The sequence below is a fragment of the Lithobates pipiens genome, unplaced genomic scaffold (assembly GCF_037356315.1).
Source record: "Lithobates pipiens isolate NorthernLeopardFrog02 unplaced genomic scaffold, aLitPip1_a1.2 Scaffold_16, whole genome shotgun sequence".
In the NCBI taxonomy this organism is placed as follows: domain Eukaryota; kingdom Metazoa; phylum Chordata; class Amphibia; order Anura; family Ranidae; genus Lithobates; species Lithobates pipiens.
The window spans coordinates 160,647,237-160,670,602 of record NW_027507748.1 but is presented as its reverse complement, the minus strand read 5'-3'; the positions used below and the strand labels follow the sequence as shown (position 1 = coordinate 160,670,602).

At 42.4% G+C, this 23,366-nt stretch overlaps 1 protein-coding gene across 1 annotated transcript in view; it reads left to right on the top strand.

The window, feature by feature from the left end:
- The window catches only part of PHEX (phosphate regulating endopeptidase X-linked), a 331,765-nt gene that overhangs the window by 46,042 nt on the left and 262,357 nt on the right, over window positions 1–23,366 (top strand). Inside the window, exon 2 of the mRNA XM_077480708.1 lies at window positions 11,797–11,862. Coding sequence (XP_077336834.1) covers window positions 11,797–11,862 — 66 coding nt within the window. The remainder of the gene's footprint in view (window positions 1–11,796; window positions 11,863–23,366) is intronic.

The following is a 23,366-nucleotide window of genomic DNA, read 5'->3' as shown; positions in this document are numbered from 1 at the left end:
GTTAGGCCCACCATTTTCCAACAGGCTCTTTCGACAAAAGTCATATGAATAATTGACTTTTGTTGAACCTTTGAAGCCAGCAGGGCCGTAGACACTGCAAGCAGGAATCAGATAACATTTGGGCAGTGTATGGCCAGAAAAGCCTTCAACAAACTGTAACCTCCCCATATTTTCGTTTAGTCACAAGATTTGTACACAGCAAGAGTTTTTGCCTTGTTGCCTTGTCCTTGAGCTTCTCTCTTCCACCCTGGTCCCAGCTTCTTATTCATATCTCCTCAATTTAACTCTTGCTGATCGCATTCTATGGAGATCCCTTCCATGTGCCATCACACATGCACTAAACCTTTATGTACTTAAAGAGAGCCTGTCAAGATACAGATATGCAAACTGCTATTTCTCACTTATGTTTTGAAGGTACTGTCTCTAGGGCAGTTATTTTTATCCCTAAAGCCGATCTACACTGTATCTGAACACCACAAAACAAAAACACTATTAAATACATTTTTAGTATTCAAAGCAAAATCGCCCACCCATTTATGTCTCTATGCTTTATTTTGCTGAGAAATCACTCCCTAGCATTTCTAGCCATGGCCATCTTGAGTAAGGGCAGACAAATTCATGTAGCATTTACTTCCTGGAATCCATCTGGCATGCAGGCAGGAGGGTGCGCTTAGCTATATGTGCTTAGCTTCTATATGAAAGAAAACATGCTCTTGCAGACTCATGGTATGATATCATTTTGGCCTAGGCCAGAAATCAGAAAGCACCTGAAGACATCTATATAAAAAAAAAAAAAGTAAAAAAAAAAGTAAACAAAAAGTAAAAATACAGTATGTTGTATAATATACCTTCCTATCTTTTTACTAATTCAAGCAGCATAAGGATTTAAAATAATTAATATTGACCGAGAATTTAGTTCTGGTTTTAAGGCAGCTTTATCTTTTTAAACGAGATAGCATCACACATTGGACTAGGCACAACCCTTCTTATAATGCAGACAATTCACATTGCCCACTACAGTAGTAGTTCATTGGAGTGCCATTTGTGCATTAACACATTTTACTACACATTACTGTGGTGCATCAGTGTGAATGGCTTCTGTATTCATCTGTTTCATCTCATAATCATATAGATTGTGTGCAGATATTAGGTATACCATCTTCCTTTAAATAAAAACCATCAGTTCTTCTAAGTTTGTATGTGAAGTCTGTGGAACATCCATGGGAGCTTCTAGTAGATTCCCACAGTTCCGTTCCCACTCTGGTACATTCAATATAAAACAGTACGGGTATATTGTTTTCTTAATAACCACAATGCTTCCTGTTGAATAAATGGACCGGTTAACAATGACAGTGTGGGAACTGGATTTTGAGATTCACTGTTCTGTATTTGTGTCTATAGAAATACTTCTAGTGGAAGATGGATGTTCTGAAGTACAAATGTTAGCAAAATCAATGTTTTGCCAAATGTAACCCTCCATGTAATAAGCTGAAACTCACTTGGCATAAGAAGGCAGATGACTTTTCAATTCATGTTTTAATACATTGGTGAACATGTCTTTCTGGTCGTTTTTCTTGTGCTTTAGTTAAAGTGGTTGTAAAGGCTGAAAGTTTTTTATCTTCCATGTGTTGCATCCCTCTGATAGTCACCTGAGCCCGATATTGATCCGGTAAATGTGCACAAGAGCCTCGGCTGTCCCAGGACTTCCTCTCCTCATTGGCTGAGAAAAGCAGCAAGAGCCATTGGCTCCCACCGCTGTCAATCACAGCCAGGAAGCCAATGAGGAGATATCGGGGGGGGGGGGGGGTCTTATAGACAAACAGCTTGCTATTGGGGGAACTGGTCAAGGGGAAGGAGCCAGCAACACCGGTGGGGGAACTGAGAAGGGAAGGATCGGGGCTGCACTTTGCCAATCCACTGCACAGAGTAGGTAAGTATAACAGTTTTTTTTTCTAAAAGCCGAACCTTTAATACCACTTTAATATGAATGAATGGGGTCATTGGCATCGGGCAATCAGCTGAGAGATGGGGAGGGTAATAGTAGTATTCTCGCTGATCAGTTGTGCCGCCGGCAGGAGGGGTTCCCCGCTCACAGCATCACATGCAGCTCCTCCTAGTGCAAATAGGCTGAGACAAGGACGGAGATACTCCGTCACGTACTCAGCCAGCACTGGTGGAGCTCACCCGCCGGGTGTCAGCAAAAAAGACAAGAGCAGATGAAGACATGATATGGACCCACCTAGTGGATGAAAACAGTAGCAAACAATGTGTTAAGAAAAATGGGACAAAAAATACATAAATGCAATAACATTAATAACAAGAAAAATATGTAAATAAAAAATAAAAATAAATAAAAAATGAAAATAAATAAGAATGAAAAAAAAAATATATATTTGTATATAAACAATGAGATCATATATCATTAGGGATTCTTATAGATTTAACTCACGGACCCCCGATGTGAATCCTGGGAGAAAGGGTCTGAAATTAAATGCCTCATTTAGCCCAGGCGGTTGAGTTGCCTGTAGGTCAAAGATCCATCTTAATTCGCACTGGAGGAGGCGCTTATTAAAGTCACCTCCTCTAGGGTGAAAATGCACCCGGTCCAGTCAGGGGCGGATCCAGAGTCTAGTCTCGGGAGGGGCACTGCTATAAAATATGTTTTTTTTGGGGGTAATTGATATGGGAAATGGCTGGTATTGACACTTCAATGATTACGGCACCATGGCTGTTATGGTGTCAGGATGATTGAAGTGCATTATTTCTATTAATACATTGTAATATAAAATTAAATGGTTCAACTCACCATAATGCAGAATCAGTGGGAGCCCTGAGGGTGTAATTTGCCATGTCGCCTGCCACCAAATGTGGATTGTCACTTGCCATGTCACTTGTCACCAAATGCGGATTGTTACTTGCCACGTCACTTGCCACACATTGCGGATTGCCACTTGCCACATAGCCTGCCACACATTGCGGATTGTCACTTGCCACGTCACCTGCCACACATTGCGGATTGCCACTTGCCACGTCACCTGCCACACATTGCGGATTGTCACTTGCCACGTCGCCTGCCACACATTGCGGATTGCCACTTGCCAAGTCACCTGCCACACATTGCGGATTGCCACTTGCCACGTCACCTGCCACACATTGCGTATTGTCACTTGCCACGTAGCCTGCCACACATTGCGGATTGTCACTTGCCACGTCACCTGCCACACATTGTGGATTGCCACTTGCCACGTAGTCTGCCACACATTGCGGATTGTCACTTGCCACGTCACCTGCCACACATTGTGGATTGCCACTTGCCACGTAGTCTGCCACACATTGCGGATTGTCACTTACCACGTCACCTGCCACACATTGCTGATTGTCACTTGCCACGTAGCCTGCCACACATTGCGGATTGCCACTTGCCACATAGCCTGCCACACATTGCGGATTGTCACTTGCCACGTCACCTGCCACACATTGCGGATTGCCACTTGCCACATAGCCTGCCACACATTGCGGATTGTCACTTGCCACGTCACTTGCCACACATTGCGGATTGTCACTTGCCACGTAGTCTGCCACACATTGCAGATTGCCACTTGCCACGTAGTCTGCCACACATTGCGGATTGCCACTTGCCACGTAGCCTGCCACACATTGTGGATTGCCACTTGCCACGTAGCCTGCCACACATTGCGGATTGTCACCTACTGTGTCACTTTTCTGCTAAGGTGTTCTTTTGTTGAGTCCCAGAGTGAAGATAGGCAGCAGAGAGATGATGTAATCTCTCTGCTGCACACAGCTTCCCGCACAGTGAGGGCGGAACTGGAGGGATGCAGGGCAGTGAGAAATGATGTCATCTCCCTGTTCCCCTGCCCGCTGGCTTCCTGATTGGCCAGCAGCCCTCCTAAGCCGCCCAGCTGCCCCCCTCACCCGTCCACTCAGTGCAGTCACCCGTGGAACCGGCCGCACTAGTACCCGCGGAACCGGCCGCGCTGGCACCCGCGGAACCGGCCACGCTGGCACCGGCAGAACCGCCCGCAGAACCGGCTGCGCTCTGGCCGTATTCTCGGAGGGGGAAATTTCCCCGTTGCCCCCCCTGGATCCGCCGCTGGGTCCAGTGCTAGAAAGATAACCTTTGGAAGTGAGTTTGGATGCACCATGGCCATTTGGTGGCCAATTGGCACATCCGAGTCACGTTTCCAAATTGAAAGAATATGTTGGTGAATTCTTCTCCAAAATTCGTTAATTGTCTTCCCGACAATTATAGGTACTTAACTGCTCTGTGTAATGGTTTTGCACAGAACAGCCCTGATCCTCTTCTTCTGGGGTCGCCTGCTGGTGTTCCAGGCTCCTCTTCTTCGACAAGTGCCCTCATGGAAAACTGATTTCCATGGAGGCACCTTCGTGAGCTCGCTCCTGAGCTGCCCTGTCTGAGTCTTTTGACACAGAATGGGCGGCTCATCTCTCCCCCGCTCACTTGCCACAGCATTTGATTGACAGCGAGGGGAGCCAAGGGCTTCCACTGCTTTCAATATGCCCAGGGAGAAGGGAGACAGAGGCGAGAGAGTCTGCTCTTGTGCACATTACTGTATGGGATCGGGCTTGGGCAAGAGTAAGGCGGGGGTTGGGGGGATTCTGCAGCACAGAAGGTTTTTCACCTTAATGCATACAATGTATTAAGGGGAAAAACATAAAGGCTTAAGAACCACTTTAAGCTGGTACCTAGACAGGGTGGTCCATATGCAGAACTAAACCCGGTCAATAATTTTCCAACTTAACCATTAGGACGTGTTAGACGAAATTGTAACATCACAAGATAACATGATTAGCTACTGTATAAGTGTATGCCCCAGGCTGTGTGCTGGCTCATCTTTGGTTTGTTCTCCACCTCAAATATCAAAGTTAGTAAAAGAGAAGGCAGCTGCACTCCAAAGGAAAAGTCATTGTAAACATGTGGTCCAGTGCAAAAAAAAAAATACCTGAGTGCATTCTCTTTTACTAACATTGAAAAAGCTGTAACATGCAAGGTTCTAGGGACCAGAAATTAAAATTCAATCTTCACTTATGCTGACCACATACTGCAAAAATTTCAGCCGATATCTGATGCCTTGGCTAAAATTCAAGCAGTGCCAGCACTGTTCTGTTAATCCAGACCAGAAGAAGTAATTATTAGGACTTTTTCAACATGGTTTCTGCTGGTGAAAAGCTGCATTCCAGGCCGGTTGGACAACAGCTGAAAGGTCTCTCCATCATTGCAGATCTTGTCTTCAGGTCTCTGACACCAAGACAAAAGCTGCATTGTGATCATATTCAGGGGCCCCTGCAAATTAACTTTGCTGCAACTTTTATCTGGAGGTATCTTTAGTAATAAAGATGCATACCCGGGTATATGTGCACAATTCCACTTCTATCAGGCCCTTTGCCGATAATACCTGTTTGTACATTGTATGTATGTATTATTATTGATCTTTTATTATAAAAAGCTGGTATTATTTTTATACTGATGTGCATCTATATACAGTATTTATGGCTAAAGTTATATGCTGGCTGCAGTATTTCATCTGCTTCCAATTACTTTGATTAAATTACTGGTTATTTCCCAAGGAAGGGAATCCCCTCTGTTCACAGAGCCCTGTCCTGGGTGGAGACACTGCAATCTTAATTTTCAAACCCACTCTTTCACTTAGAAAATTTTCTGGTTTTCTTAATTACCTACAGGTTTAGCGCAATACCATGCTTGAGGAGTGCCATATGTCATAACCCCTCCCCCCCAAAACGAGGGCTACACATAGATGGAGGAATCTGTTATATTTCTCTAATTTAGCACGCGGGTTCAACTAAATACATCTATATGTGTTTAGCCAGCTTTAGAGTGGACCGATTTACAGTAAGGCACCCTTTCTCGATCTAGATAAAGCTCATGATAATACTTACCTATAACAAGGATCAGGTCCCTCTTCTGACCAGTGGTCACCATTTTTTGGAGCGCTCCAATTCCTCCTGACAGCCATGGCTCAGGTTATGATCTGTGTAGGGCATATGCACTTACTAGCTGCTTAAAGCATATTTCCACTTTTGCAGTCAAATTTGAGACCCCCGCCATATGTTATATGTTCCCATTTACACAGCATCCCTAAAATAAATGTTTTAAAATGTTTCTTACCCAGGGGTAGGCCGTCCAATAAGGGCACACGGGCGCCACCCCTCCCTGTCCGTTGCCGCCTCCCCTATCCATGCGTCCACCCCCTTTCAGGACACTGGCACATGGATTCCAATGCGGAGGGGCTGTTTTTTTGAAGCACAGATTAGAGCCAGAGTCTCTAAAGGCTTCAATATAGGGTGGGCTCGGGTCGCTTAGAGTGCACTCTGAGCCCACCCAGGTGTGTTGATTTGCTGTTGTAACACTGATCCTCCTCTTGGCCAATCAGGAAGTGGGTTTTGGCACTGGTCACCCGATTTCTTAAAGGACAAGCGATGAGGAGGGAGGAGTTGCATGGCAGAAGCCACCGTGATGCAGAGAGGACACAGGAGCCACTGCCACCCATAGGAGCCCTCAACCTGCCCGCCGCCCATAGGAGCCCGCCCGCCTGCAACCGATGGTGTAAGTGTTGGGGAAGGGGGGGTGGTTGTTTGCCGCCCCCCAAAAAAAGAAAACACTAGCCACCACTGTTCTTACCTCTTGGATGTTTGTTTGGAGCAGGCCTCTGGGCAAACAGCAAGCTACTTTGAACAACTTTGCAGTGATTCTGTCACCACTGATAAACAGAGACACACTTAGTTTTGCATGATTAACATACAATACAAGAAACCCAGCTTCTAGGTCATTAACTCATTGTGAAGAGAGTGTTTAAGCCTACAGTAGTTTACAGCTAATAAGGATATCTGCCGGCACAATACAACTCATAACTCCCTAGTCCCCTCCTTAAGATTTCAGAGAAAGGAAAGCTGCACAGGTGTTTAAAAAAATAAATGCATTTAAAAAACGAATCCGCAATTTGTAGTTTTTAAATTAAGTTACAATATGCAATGTGAATAACAAATATTAAAGTATGTGTTATTCCAATCTGGCTGCAAATTGCATTTTATACTGGCCATACATTTTACAATCATCATGACAAACTAGTCACAGAAGATACTAGATCCTGGTTATAGTTAAGCACGTCTGCACTTTTATTAAAAGCTTACCCTAGCTAGCAGTAAAGGCCAGTTAGTGGGCCTTCCAGTCATTTGTGGTTTAGATCCTCTTTGATCAATGTGATCTAGTAACTTTTGTATGGGTTTACCTCTGGAATGTATTTATAAAAAATAATTGCATAGCAATTCGCCCACTGAAAGTGTGCAGTATGTACTGTTCTCTGTGCATGAAATGGAAAAAAAACAAAACAAATGTTATCAGGCTATTACCTGTGCCAGCCAGGTGCTCTTCATTTTCATTTAAAACAGAAAATACTACATTTGACCACTAGATGGCAGTAAGTATCATCTGCATTACATGTGATATTTATCACCATCTAGTGGATAAATGCAGTAGTTTCCATTTAAATCAAACACATCTGAACCAGCATAGAAAAAGGTATGTAAATCCTAAAAGTGAGAAGCACTTTTTACCCATTTTGTTCTGTTAAATACAGTAAAATATTTAAGATGTATTGTCAAATTTGTTCTATAAGTGCAAAAATATACCTGTTAATTCTGTCAGAAATCTAGTGGACTTTTAACTTCCTGTAGTGAGATTACAAAACCGAGCTGAAATCTCAAACATTGTTATCGCCCTTTTCTTAATTCTCTCTGTAGACTAGAACATGTCCCCACTATGTTATGGAGATGAGGAGAAGAGTGTTCAGTAGTTGTAACACATTTCCTGTCCTAGGGTGACAATGCTGCTTCTCCATACAGAAAAAACAGTGAGTAAGAGTTATCACTATAGGATAGGAAGTGTGTTACTGGCAGAAACACCAGGTGAAAATAATGCACCCACCACATCTAGGGACTAGTAAGATGTGCATGAGCAGGGTATTCCTAACCCTCTTGAAAAGTGTTATATTGTAACTGCACTGTCTCCCTTTATTTTGTAAATCATTGCATAAACTGTTAGCGCTAGATCAATCTAGGTTTACTTCTACGTGGGTTGCACTTGATGCGTTTTTCAGGCACATTTTGCAGTGCATTTAGCATTTTTAAACCCTCATTTTGATGCGTTGTTTGCATGCAGTTTTCATGCATTTTTCGTTTTTCCCCTTTAAACACACTGTAAATATACTATAGCTGGTTGCTAAGAAGCAGGCCGGGAAGCCGCCCACCGCATCCTTAACAATCAATGGGTCATCGGCTGAAAGCTGGGTTCTTCACTGACAGCTGAATGTAAAAAAAGAATTTCCGGAAAAAAAAAGTTGTAAAAAAATGGCGGTGGCCCCCCCAGGTCCATACCAGGCCCTTCGGGTCTGATATGGATTCGGAGGGGACCCCCCTTCCACACCTAAATTTGAAAAAAGCCAGACCCTTATCCAAGCATGTAGCCTGGCAGGTCAAGAAAGGAGGGGGTGAACAAGCACCCCCCTCCTGAACTATACCAGGCCGCATGCCCTCAACATGGGGGGGTGCTTTGGGGCAGGCCCAAAGCACCTTGTTGGAAAAACAAAACAAGAAAGGAAGGCGCACTGACCTAGTGCATTACCATAAAAAAGCTTTATTCAGAACAGAACAAATAGCAAAATGGCTACTCACAAACAAGTATTGATAAAAGGCATGATCAGTACAAATGGATCCATCGCACCAAACATCGACACATCCATATCTGATGTCAGGTGGATTGATTGATGAATACCCCAACGTAAACGGCTGTAAACGGCTGACGCGTTTCGGGGGAGAACCCCTTTCTTCAGAGCCAAAACAAGCAATGGTTCCTCGCTGGAGGCTCGCTTTCTATATATGTGTGGAGGTTTCTGAAAACATGTGGCCTGAAGGTCATAGAGCTCTATAGACCTTCAGGCCACATATTTTTAGAAACCTCCACACATATATAGAAAGCGAGCCTCCAGCGAGGAACCATTGCTTGTTTTGGCTCGGAAGAAAGGGGTTCTCCCCGAAACGCGTCAGTGGTTTATAGCCGTTTACGTTGGGGTATTCATCAATCAATCTACCTGACATCAGATCTGGATGTGTCGATGTTTGGTGCGATGGATCAATTTGTATTGATCATGCCTTTTATCAATACTTGTTTGTGAGTAGCCATTTTGCTATTTGTTCTGTTCTGAATAAAGCTTTTTTATGGTAATGCACTAGGTCAGTGCGCCTTCCTTTCTTGTTTTGTTTTTCCAGTATTTGAATACCCAATATTCTAAGGAGGGCTGCGAGACCTTTTGACACTACCATCTTAAACTGTCGGTATCACACTTTGAAGACCGGGGCACCAGAGCGCAGGAGAAGTTGTCTTTTTCCAAAGCACCTTGTTCCCGTGTTGATGGGGCAAGGGCTTCTTCCTGACAACCCTGGGTGGTGGTTGTTGAAGTCTACGGGCAGGGGGCTTATCAGAATATGGAAGCCCCCTTCAGAAAAGGGGGCCCCCAGATCCTGGCCCCCCATGTGATTGATTATGGGGTCCCCCTACCCAAAAAACAAGAGAAGATTTTTCACAAGTCCTTTATTAAAAATTAAGAATATCCCCCATCGTAGCTCCAATGTGTCTTCTTCCTCCGGTGGTTTCTTCTCCTTTCGCTGTCTTCTTGCTCTGGTCTTCTACCTCTGGTGGTTACTTCTCACTTCTCTATCTTCTTCCTCCGGTGGTTTCTTCTCCCTCCGGTGATGTGTTCTACCTTGCCACAGCTGACCCGCTCAAAATATAAAAAATGTCTTCTTCTGATACTGGCTGCCTCCGTTGTGTCGGCTCCCACTGTCTGCTATTTTTTGTATAGCCATGGGGCATGGACATTAGACATGTGAATGAAAAAAACATTTGTTTTGTTTTGTGTCTTGTTGATTCGTTAATATAGTTATTTCAATTCAATTTGGAATTCGAATTCGGAAATTTTTGCATTTTCTGCGAGTTTACAGTTTTTTTGATTCAAAACGTTTCAATTGATACATTCTCCAATCGGTTGAAACAAAAATGTTATATTGTTTTCGATTTAAATGCTGTAAAGTGAACAAACAAAAATAAATATTCATCAAAAAATTACAATGACTCTTTAAATCACCTTTGGCTTAACAAAAACAGTATTATTTTGAAATGAAACTCTAATAACACACACAGACTTTGATTTCAGCAATATGTGTAGTTTGAATTCAACTGGAGTTCCATGTAAAATTCGATTCAAATTTCAGTCCGAATTTCTGAAATTCGGGTGAATTTAATTTACGTTATTTGGAGCATTCGGTAAAATTTGTTTATATTGTAATTCGGGTATCTCCGAATAATAAAAAATTTGTCTGAATATTAATTTGGAATTTGGAATTTGGAATTAATTTGGAATGAACCGCACATGTCTAGTGGACATCTGGTGACATCACCCATTTAACCCACCCCTTGTGATGTCATGTGTCACATGGCTATATAAGAAATGTCAGAGAGTGGGAGCCAACACAACATAGGAAGCCAGCGCCAGAGGAAGACCTTTTTTATTTTTAGTGGGTCAGCGATGGTGAGGAAGAACACATCACTGGAGGGAGAAGAAGGAGGAGAAACCAATGGAGGGAGAAGACAGCGGAGATAGAGAAGAAACCACCAATATTTTTTACTTTCTGTTATAAAAATTATCCAATAAAATAAAAATCAAAAAAATCTAATTTCTACATACAATAAGACCAAAATGTATTCTGTCTTTGGTTAAAAAAAAAAAAATCCCAATAAGTGTATATAGATTGGTTGGCATGGAAGTTATACCGTCTACAAACTCATATTTTTTTTTTATGCTAGTAATGCCGGTGATCAGCGACTTATAGCGGGACGGCGGACAATCTGACACTAACAGACACTTTGTGGGAACTGGTTAACTGCCACTGACATCTCTAGTGATACTAATACAGTGATCAGTGCTAATAATATACACTGACACTGTACTAATGACAATGGGTAGGATGGGGTTAACATCTGGGGCAATCAAAGGGTTAAAGGTGTATCTAACTATGTTTACTGAGTGTACTGTCTGGTGTTTTTACTAAGGGACGTGCCGGTTTATATCCCCTGCTTTGCGGGAAACAAAAACCAGCACATCGCCACTGTCAGAAGAGAGCTTTGTGTTGCATGATGGTGATCGGCATGTGCTGGAGCCAGTGGCCTCACAGCCAGGCGGGCACGCACGCACGCACACATGCCCCCTACCTGGAAATGCAGAAATATATATATATATATATATATATATATATATATCCATATATACAGTATATGTGTGCTGTTGGCAAGTGGTTAAACTAAAAACTGCTGAAAAATGTTTTAATATCACTTTAATAATAATAATTATATGAACATTCTGTTCTTGAATTTAGATATACAGTACTAGATTAATAGGGCTAGTTGCACTGTCTTTTTGAATAATCCCATATGTCTTAATTTAAGAAAATAAGGCAAGACGTAAAATGATATCACTTATACTTGAGTGAACAGAACACGAAAAACATCTGTATGCAATAATGGTCGACTCTTTTTATTGTATCCATGGTGATTACCGTAAAAGGAAATGTTCCTTGCATTACAGTTCTTTGCTTAAAGCAGGTATTTGTATTTTACAGAATGCAGTCCTCTGCTGAATGTCATCACAGTGATAACTAATGCAAATCTGTCTCTTTATTTTTCAACAGTAACTCAAGGACTTATTCGTTTTCACAAGGAACGCTTTTGTTTAACTCCAGAATGCATTGAAGCTGGTAAGACTGAACAGAAGAATATTTATATATATTCCCCTTGATAAGTGTGAACCAGCACATACAGTACAGCAATTCTTTCATTTCCTCTGTCACTTTTATAGACTTTTTATAGTTAAAAAAGGAGCAATCCTCTTTCTCTCTGTTCGTATTCTTCAGACACAAAGCATTGTAAGCAGCGCAGATTCTTGGAATTCAATTTTATAACTGATCATGCCATTATAATAAGCTATTCGTTTTAGAGAAACATCAGTAGAATAGAGAATTAACCTTTACAGGGAACATGCTGATAATACTAATCAGTCATAGCAAATGTTGCTTTTCTGAACATAATATAATTAAGAATCATTGGTAATGTATTACTGAAGGATTCATTGAATATAACATCCACACCTTTGTCCTTAAAGTGACACCAAAATGAAAACTCTTTTTAAGTATGTAGTCTTAACTCAAAAAAGTACCTAATATTGCTCTCAACCTCCTCCAAATCCCCGAATTTCTTTTTTTCCTGCTGTGATCTGAAGTCCTGTTAAAGCGTGGCCACGCTCGTTCCCCATGGTCCCACTATATGTAGGAACGTAGCCACCCTATCTCTTGTGCACTAGATGAGGGACTCTGGGCTATAGAATTTGTAGTGAGTATAGAGCAGTACACAAGGCCAAAACTAAGAGCCCTTTCATACTCACAGTGCCCGGGCGTCGGTGGTAAAGCGGCGCTTTGCCGTCGTATTAAAAGGGGTTAAAAGCTCCTGCAAAGTGCCGCTGCCCATTGATTGCAATGGGCAGGTACGCTCTAGGAATGGTGTTTACACTCAAAGAAGCTGCTTGCAGGACTTTTTTTGATGTCCTGCCAGCGCACCGCTCCAGTGTGAAAGCACTCAGGCTTTCAGATTGGAGTGACAGAAGAGGCGCTTTACAGGTGCCTTTTTTAGCGCTATAGTGCCTGTAAAGCGCCTCAGTGTGAAAGGGGTCTAAAGCTGGCCATGCATGGATTAAAATGTAGCCAGTTTAGCAAGGTCTTGCATGAATTTTGAACCATGTATGGCCACTATGGTTGAACAGAAGTCAATCTACTGATCAGTCAGAGACATATACAGTGTTTAAACATCTCACACAGCAGATTCAAACCAATAGGGCTCAAAGCACAGTCAGTACATTGCCATTTTTGGGAGGAATTCCAGGCCCAAATACCATTTTTATAGGTTCCCTTTTCAGAATGCAAATTCACACTTTTTGAATTCAGGTCTACTTTAAAGAACAATTCCAGCTATTACTATATTTTTACATAGTAGCATTGGTCCAGCTTGGACCAATGTAGCTATGTATATGCCATACCTGCTCAATGTCCATGGAAGCTGTAAATCACTGAAGTAGACACCACTACCCATGTTGAGTGGCCAGTCTGATGCATTGTGATAAAGGAGGTGGCCACTTACCACTCAGAGGTCTGAGGGCTGCACATCATAAATCAAAGGGCTGTAGGTTAGGCACGGCCCTAAACACTCACCTGCACAACTATAAACAAAGTAACACACTATACCAGTGGTCTCCAAACTGTGGTCCTAGGGTCAGATATGACCCCTTTCTTGCCTTTATCTGGCCCTTGAGGACATTTTCCTGCCACTGAAACCAACAATGGGGCATAATTCCTGCCACTGATACCAACATTGGAACACTGTTTTTACACTGACACTAACAATGGCGTATTATACCTTCCATGGGCACCAAATGTGGGGCACTATTCCTCCCAACGACATCAACTATTTCATCTCCTAATGCAAAAGATCTGACATTGTTAACTACCACTGGGCTCAATCCGGCCCCTCTGAAGTCTGAAGGACAGTAAACTGGCCCTTTTATTGGAAAGTTTGGAGACCCCTGCACTATACTATAGAAATCATTATACCAAGATAGCCCTATCTTTGATTTTGCAGATTCTATATTTTGTCCCAGATTAATGAAAATATTAGAATAAAGGTAAATATCAATGGCAAAACCAAATTGTGCCTTGGTAAAGTTAAGAAGGGTTGAGGAATAATGGGGTCTGCTGTAATGGAAACAGATGTTGGTATGTTGCATAAATATTTTCAGTTCTATCTGCAGCAAATGAGGACAATTTGCATTGCAGAGGAATGTCTGCTGTATACTCTGGAGCTGCTTAAATATTCGCTTTTCATTTTAAATAAATTTAATTTCTCACGGACTTATGGAAATGCAGATGTGCGAATCTTGCTTCTTCAAAACCTTATGATTTGATTTGCATATGTCTGAACATAAATATAACAATGTGAATAGAATTAGGGCTGCATTGTACCCGTTTGCAATACAGTCCTCTATCTCAGCTATGCCTGCAGTTGCTGTGTATTTCATTTGGTATCACTGTGTCGGATTCATTTTCTCTTCCAGATAAATGCACATTTTTTTCAGGATGCCAAAAACCAAACATTTGAAATGTGCTGGGTTATTCAGTCACTGAGTGTTTTGTATTCCTAACACAGATCTGTGCATTGGTGCTGCAATGATATTCAGACTTATATTACTATGAGTTCATAAGACCACATGTGAATACTGCCTCTGGGTGGCACAGAAGAAACAGAAACATCTGAATGTTTCTCTACTTCTTCAACATAAGGATGGAGGGACACGGTTGGAATTGGTTAATAATCAAGTAACATGTTATGTTAATAGTCCTGCTACAGTAGGTATACCAATCACAACAGAAGTGCTGAAATACATTTAGCTGATGTTCTTCCCTCTCTTTGGTGTCTGCTCACATTATATGGGTTAATTATGTGATTTTTGTACACTGGAACCTGGGGGGGGGGGGGGGGGGTCCAATGTCTAGGCAGAATCAGCAAATGAATTGGTTATGCCTTAACTTTCCCTTTGGTTCCCTGAAGGAATTAGAAAAAGCTAAAAAATATGTTTAAAGCTGATTTCCAGGCTCCACCCTCTTCACCCCTCACATCCTCTTCCCACCCATTTAATTAATTGCCAGAAAAAAAAAATTAATATGAATGTAAAAACCCATTTTACTCACCCAAATCTGCAGTTATGCCAGGCTCTAAGCTAGAGTCCTGTCTCTTATTCTTTCTTTTTCATTTTTGTCCTTTTTGGGTGTCCATGTCACTGCCTGCTGCACCTGTTTTGTGGTCCAATACAAGTTTGAAGCCTTTGTTAAGAAGTGTTCTACCTTCATAAAACTCATTAGATGATGAATGTTTAAGCATCATATAGATAAATGGCTGGGGACTTTCCCTAAAACCTTGTTTTCCCTGGCAGGTTCTTCATTAAACCTGCCTTGGCCATGATGTTAGTCTGTGAAACATTAGGGGACTCTATTAAAATCACGTATTACCTCTATTTGTGGCTTGTTTAGAGTTTATGCCCACAGCCATGCACTACTACTGTGTTTATGGGTTAGGGGTTGTCTCCCATATTTTTTCCTGTATAAGTCTCCTATCAGAAAATAAATGGTTGTCTTTGACCTGGTAGCTGAGGAATCTAGCGGAATTGGGGAAATCCTTCCTTCAGATCTCTTGGAAGAGCATCACAATGGAAGTCTGGGCAATGAATCCCGATCAACGTTCTGGAGCTTCTGTTGATTTTTGGTTGTCATTTGGACATCTTTACTAGAGGATCTTCTGATCAGGATTCAGATTGACAGTGTCACAATAGTGATATTCAGAACCTTAAAGGAGGAACCAAAAGTGTTGCGTGGCAAGAGAAGTAGAAGAAATGATTTCCTGGACAGAGCTTCATGTTCCAGATTTCCCCACTGGTCACATCCCATAATTCAAGGTTATGGTTTTAGGGATCAAGTTCCCCCCTTTCTTCTTAATACATACTTTACTAGGTCTGTGAGTGCTTCTTCAGCTTTTTCACATCAGGCAACGGTTTCCAATATGTGCAAGGTTTCCACCTGGTCTTCTGTCCGCATGTTCTTTAAAAAAAATGTAAATATCTTTTTATTGATTTGTAATGAGCAGAACAAAAAACAAAAAAACAAAACATACATTGGTCTTACATGGTAACAATGTGATCCCTGCGGGGACCACATTTTAGTTATGTCATACATAGACAGCAAACATAGAGCATAGATTGTGGTTATTTGTACATCAGTACAGCTCACTGGGTCACTGGATACTGTAGTTAACATTTTTATATGATGAAATAACATCTGGTAAACTCATTGTGCACAGTTGGCATCCACTTGAGAACTATTTTGTGCAGATTCTACTAAGAGACCTCTGAGGCAGAGGAGGGATCCGCCAGCCATTTTGACCAGACTTTGTCATACTTGTCGGGGCAGCCTCTATTGGCGTATGTGTCTTTATACAGAGGTAAGCTATTGTTAATGCGTTGTTTCCACAGGGAGAGAGGAGGGAGGGTTGGTTTGTGCCAACCAAGAGGTATGGCTTTGCGGGCATAAAACTTTAGGAGTCCCACCAGCGTGTGTCCCGCCACCGTAGGGATTAGTTGTTCTGTCAGGCCTAGTATGCAGATTGTCATTGATGGTTGTAGTGGCACAGAAGTAATTTGCGTGATAAAGTCTAAAATCTCCTTCCAGTAACTGGTAATTGCTGGGCAGGTCCAGAAGATATGGGTGAAGTCCCCAGCAATCACACCGCAACACCAACACACGGGAGGGGAGTCAGGGTTCATTTTGTGTAATCTGTGAGGGGTAAAATATGTCCGGTGAACTATCTTGAATTGGATCAGGTGGTCTCTCAGAGAGACCAGGGAGTTATAAGGGAAATCCCATATGTTGTCCCAGTCGTCATTGTCAAGATAAGGGATGTCATGGGACCATTTAGATCTTAGCTTTTCCAAAGCCAGAAGAGAGGTGATAATTAAATGTGAGTACAATTAAGAGATGTTTTTTTTTGCACAATCTGACCTAAGGAGGTCCTCTAGTGAAGATTGGATCAGTTGAGGAGGGGAGTTGGAGAATTGGCAACCGAAGGCATGGGAGAGTTGAAGGTATTGAAAAAATAGGACCGTGGTATGTTAAAGTCAGAATTCAGTTTGGAAAGCGGGACTAGGGATTGGTTGGAAGCAATCTGTGTCACAGTTTTTATGTTAAATTTGGTCCAGGCATGGGGCTCAGGTAATTTGTAAATGTGCTCTAGGTTTGGGTTTCGCCAAAGGGTGGATGTTTATGCCTCCTCTAATGCCAGCTTTCGTGTGTAAAAGTCTTTCAGGCAACTCTTTGAGATGCAGAAAGTCCCCAGTTTGTGTTTAGTTGTGCCTGTTAACATTTTCTTTACTATGTTTCCCAAATCTCAATTAGTTTGCTTTTGGACATCTCAATTGACTCTGAATCCTGTGTCTCTCAATGAACAACACAGAAAATTAGATTTTTATATTCACCATAAAATTCCCTTTCCTGGAGTTCATTGGGAGACACATACCACCTACTCTCTGTGTTTACACTCTTTATCTAGGCATTGCTTGGTACAAAACTGAGGCAGGGTGGGATTTTGAGAAGGTTTACAGGGCAGGTCTGGTCATTTTTCTGCTCTCCAATCTGAGTACTGAAATTGTGACTTCTATAACTGATTAGTTTGTGTCCAAATCCTCCTGGGTTCCTCAAAAAACTCCCAAGAAATATATTTTAGGATAAGCACAAAACTTCAATTTTAAAGACCTCCCCAAGTCTGGATAAATAAGGACACCCAGGTAAGGATGTTCTAACTCTTCAGTAAGAAAGAGAGAAGATTTAGCACCCAGAATGTCATGTGACCATAAATGTATGCAAAGAAGTGCAAAGTCCCTTGGTCCATTGGAACTTTCATCTGTATCTGTAGACCATCAACAGGGTAGAGGAATGAATGAGGCAGCTTGATGGATGGCTGGCTGAACAGTAGAAGGGACCGAGACTGGAACCTCTGCAGCTCCCGCAGAAAATTTGGGTGGGATCACCTCAATTAGATTTCGAGTACATCTGTTAGTCTGGTGACACCCTCAAAATCCCATGATACAATGAATTTGACAATCACAAATAGGCAACTTTATTCAGTAACAGCTGCATGCTGAAAATAGGAGAAATGGTCAAAGTTCAATAATTATAGGAGGAGTCACAGTTTTGGCATTCGGAAACCAATAATTGTAATATAGCCCAAAAATGAAACATAACAGGAAAGTGGAACTCGCCTTGGCTTATTCAAAGGAAGATACAGACTCGTGCTAAGAAAAGTTGTCCCAGGTGATCCCACTGTGTTGTACTATACAGAATGTAGCATGGATATCAGCGTTCTCTTGTTCTAATCCTTATCTTCAATGTACACCAAAAGAAGATGCTTCAAGGGTACTTACAGCATACTCTCTTTACTATATTTCAAGAGCAGCAACAGTCTAAAAGATTTAAAGGCTGTTTTGTTTTACAACCATTTATCATGTAACATACACACTTTCTCACGTGCAAATATATCTATTTATCACAAGTATTTACACAATAAACATTTGCGTGAGTCCCTGTTCTCAAGGAGCTTACAATCTAATGCCGCATACACACGTAGCAGACTATCCGGCGGACTTAGTCTGGCGGACTTTCCGCCGGACTTTCCGAACGAGCTACTTGCCCACACACGGTACTTTTGCAGCGGAATAATACGGCGTACTAAGTCCGCCGGACTATCCGCCGTACTTTTGAAATGAACGGACTCGCCCACACACACAGAGGAATGTCCGCTCATTTTGAGCAAGTCTCCATGTAGCCGGGACCAGCGAAGGAGGTGTCGCTGGCCCCGTCACCTGGTATGGACTTAAAGGGGAATCCCTACGCCGAAAAATCGGCGTGGGGGTCCCCCCTAGGTTCATATCAGACCCTTATCTGAGCACGCTACCCGGCCGGCCAGGAAAGGGGGTGGGGACGAGCGAGCGCCCCCCCCTCCGGAACCGTACCAGGCGTGCCCTCAACATGGGGGGTGCCTTGGGGAAGGGGGGCCGCGCGGCCCCCCCACCCCAAAGCACCTTGTCCCCATGTTGATGAGGACAAGGGCCTCTTCCCGACAACCCTGGCCGTTGGTTGTTGGGGTCTGCGGGCGAGGGGCTTATCAGAATCTGGGAGCCCCCTTTAATAAGGGGCCCCCGGATCCCGACCCCCCACCCTATGTGAATGAGTATGGGGTACAATGTACCCCTACCCATTCACCTGTGGGAAAAATGTAAAAAAACACAACACACAAGGGTTAAAATAGTTTATTGCACAGCTCCGGGGGGCTTCTTCTGTCTTCGGGGGTCTTCTCGCCGGACTCCTCCACTATCTTCTGATAGCTCTTTTGCTAGCGGAGGAGCCCAGCTTTCTTCTTCGCCGCCGCCCCTCTTCTTCAGACTTTGGGGGTCTTGTCCCCCCTCTTCGGTTCTTCTTGCCGGGCCACCACGTCTTCTTCTAGTTCTTTTACAAGTGGTGGCCCGGTCTTCTGTTGCCGCTGCCGCTGTCACCGCCTTCTGTTCTTCTCTTCTTCTCTTCAGGAGATGTTGCCTTGTCACTGTCTCCGGTCACAATGACAGAGACACGGCGTGCAGCGACTTATATAGGGACATCACCGGATGATGTCCCCGCCCATTATGATGTCACAGTCCGACACCTCCTTCGCTGGTCCCGGCTACCTGGAGACACGCTCAAAATTAGCGGACTTTTCTCCGGGCGGGAAAAGTTCATTCATTTCAAAAGTACGGCGGACTGGCACACACACAGCCGAAATGCGATTCCGGCGGACAGATTGGAGTGCAAAAATACTTTCTTAGTCCGCCGGACTTTTGGGTAAAAAAAGTCCGCTGGAGCCTACACACGGGCGGATTTTTCCACCGGATTGTTTGATCGTGTGTACGAGGCATTAGATCCCTATTTCACATTAATACATACACACACTAGGACCAATTAGTAGACATGTGCAAAAGGAAAAAATTTGTTTAGTTTTGTTTCGTTTTAATTCGTTAATTCATTAATTTCGTTTAGTTATATTCGTTAACTTCCTTAAATTCGTTTTCGGATTTCGTTTAGTTTTCTACCGAATTCGAAAAATCGGCCACATTCGAAAATATTTCAACCAAATTCGAAAATATTTCTACCGAATTCGAAATGATTTCAACATGATTCGACATTATTTCAACCACATTCGAAAATAATACTAATACTAGCACTACAACATATCCAAATTTGAAGTGTCTAGCACCAAGTGACCCCGAGATACATGGCCCTAAAGTCGGGTCACAAAATATTTTCGAATGCGGTTGAAATAATGTTGTATCATGTTGAAATCATTTCGAATGCAGTTGAAATAATGTCGAATCATGTTGAAATAATTTCGAATGCATTCGAAATGAGTTCAACATGATTAAACATTATTTCAACCACATTCGAAAATATTTTGTGACCCGACTTTAGGGCCATGTATCTCGGGGTCACTTAGTGCTAGAAACTCCGAATTTGGATATGTTGTAGTGCTAGTACTATTGTTTGTATACCAAATTTGGGGTTTCTAGCTATAAGTGACCCCGAGATATGTGGCCCCAAAATCGGGTCGCAAAATGTCATTCTCTGCTCTAATACCTAATAACATTTTACGACCCGATTTTGGGGCCACATATCTCGGGGTCACTTATAGCTAGAAACCCCAAATTTGGTATTCAAACACAATAATACTAGCACTACAACATATCCAAATTTAAAGTATCTAGCACCAAGTGACCCCGAGATACATGGCCCTAAAGTTGGGTCACAAAATATTTTCGAATGTGGTTGAAATAATGTCGAATGCAGTTGAAATAATTTCGAATCATGTCAAATTCATTCAAATTCATTCGTTATATTTCTTTCGTATTCGTTGTAATTTGTTATTTTTTTATTCGGACATTCGGATGCATCCGAATGTCCGAAAGATGCAAAATTAGGCCGAATTTCGATTTGTTACGAAACGAATTGCACAAGCCTACCAATTAGGAAAGGACCCAATTAATCCAAGACCATGCCTTTGGCATGTTGTAGGAAACCAGAGTACCCAGTGGAAACTAACACAAACACACAGAGAACATGCAAACTCCATGCAGATAATGGCCTTGTAAAGTGTGTAGGTTACACACTTTGAGTTTTAAATGTTTTAGCTTTTGTCTTTTTAAAATATAACAATAACAATTGTATGCTTTGCGTGCCTTTGCTGGAGATCAAATGTAACATGATAGTTTACCTTCCCTTATCTAGCTAAGCTAACTCTAATATATGTTCCAAACTTGTGCGTTAGTAATCTCAGAAGTCTGCATTAATGCTCTAAACAACTGTGCAGTAATAGATCTCTTTTTTTAGTCAACAAAGCAGCAAATGAGGTTCCGTTTCCTTAAAGCTGGGCATACATGTTCAGTTTTTTTTTTTTTTGAACAAGCGGGTTTAATGAAAAAAACAAAACAACTGCCAGATCCCTGCATCAAGACAATGATGTATGATGCAGGGATCTCTCCAACTGAGCTATTGTATTCCACCAGAATGAACTGATCAATGTATGTAGCCCTTGCACTGATCGAATGCTGGTTTTCCACAGAACCTGGCAGTTAGAAAGTTTATGTTTAGTTGTGCCTGTTAACAGCGGTACACATACCCCGAAAGTCAGCTGATTCCTGGCCAACTTTCCACGATCGGAAAGATCGTAGCTGGCTTAAGATATTACGTGATGGGAACAACAGGTATATTATCCCTTTAAAATTATACATTTTTATAATTTAGTCTAGCAGGGTTATATAGTGCTAGTTATTATAGGATTGATTGCACATTTATATAGTTATATTGATCTTACATATATTATCCTATATTTTAGCTGAGTTAGCACCACATACTTTTTATTTTTTCAGTGCATAACACTAGCTTCTGATAAGATGAACGAATAACTGGATAAATGGCAGTTCTATATTGTACCAGAGTAATACAATTCTAGATATCTGAGAGAGTAACTGGTGCACAAGCAAGGCTTGATTAGACATTGGCCTGAAAATTGGCTTTTAGCCTATGTGTAAAACTTCCATGTTGGACACAACCATCTTTTGTCGAATAGGCATGCTGGAAAACCAGCATTCGATCAACGCTCACAGCCAATGACTGCGAACGCTTCTTAGCCCTTGTACAATGGTCAGACATTCCAACGGAAAATGTCCGATTGGACTGTGTTGTGGGATAATCCGACCGTGTGTGGGCTCCATCGTACTGTTTCCATCAGAATATCCGACCGGCAAAGTTTTAGAGCTGGGCTATAAAATTTTCCAACAACCTTGTCCAATCGTTTGTAGAGAATTCCGATCGGACAAATTGCTACGCATGCTCAGATCAAATTCCTAGACCAAAGCTATTGGCTACTAGCCTGAATGTAGTCCCGTCATAACAAAATAACGTCATCACGTTCTGAACGATCGGATTTTCCGACAAATTGTCCGACTGTGTGTATGCAACACCAGTTTCGGGCAAAATCCGACGGATTTGGTTGTCGGAATGTCCGACCGTGTGTACAAGGGCTTAGTGTTTTCTGACTGGGGGAGTTCCTCTGTCAGAATACAGTAACTCCGCCGGGTGAGATTGCCACACTAACTTCGCTTGTAAGCTTTTTGTATGATCTGAAAGTTGTTGTTTTTTGGTTTGACCCACTGGCCAAAAAATCGTATAATGTGTACCCTGCATAACTTTGTTACAGAGATATTAAATGTAACAGTCAGTCAGTAGCTCCTCTGTCCTCTTAGGCAGACAAAAGAAAAAGGTGGAAACGGCTCCAGCTTCTCTGCGCTGTCCTTTGGGCACTGGGCAAACAGGAATCTGGCTGAAAGTTCCCACAGAATGTCTCCCTGATGTTTCTCTCAGCTAGCACCTTTCAAAAAGTTCTCTCTGCAAACGCCTTCTTCCCAGACTGTATTGCAGAGCTGTGTTGCAGAACATACCTCCCTCTGATGTTACATCTACACTGTCAGCCTCCAGGCTGGCATTCCTCATTTATATAGCTACCGTGTTTCCCCAAAAATAAGCCTGGGTCTTATATTAATTTTGGCAACCAAAAACACAGCGGGGCTTATTTTTGGGATAAGGATTGCCATTTAATCCCCAGTGTGAACAGAATAAAAGTGCTTGTAAACTGCTAGAATCCTCGCTATTACGGTAGAATATAATGTAAAAGGTATGTGTTTCTGTAATCATGTCACATACCTTCTTATAACACCGCTCGGCGCTTCCGTGACCCAGCTGATCAGTCTTCCTTGGCACAAGCACTGCAGAAGGAGGGGGGGCCCAGAGCCCCCGCTAACAACCGGTAGAAGAGGAGAGCAGCGGGAATCAGCTGAGCATGGCTTGGCACTTCCATGGCCCTCCTGAGCTCTTTTGCGCTCCGAGCTTTGCAGGGGGGCAGCAAAATCCCCTGCTGACAGCTGGGAGAAGAGGAGGAGAGCAGCAGGAGGTCAGCTAAGCCCTGAGTGGCACTATAAGAAGTTATTTTACTCAATTATATTAAAGAAACTCACACCTTTTACATATAATAC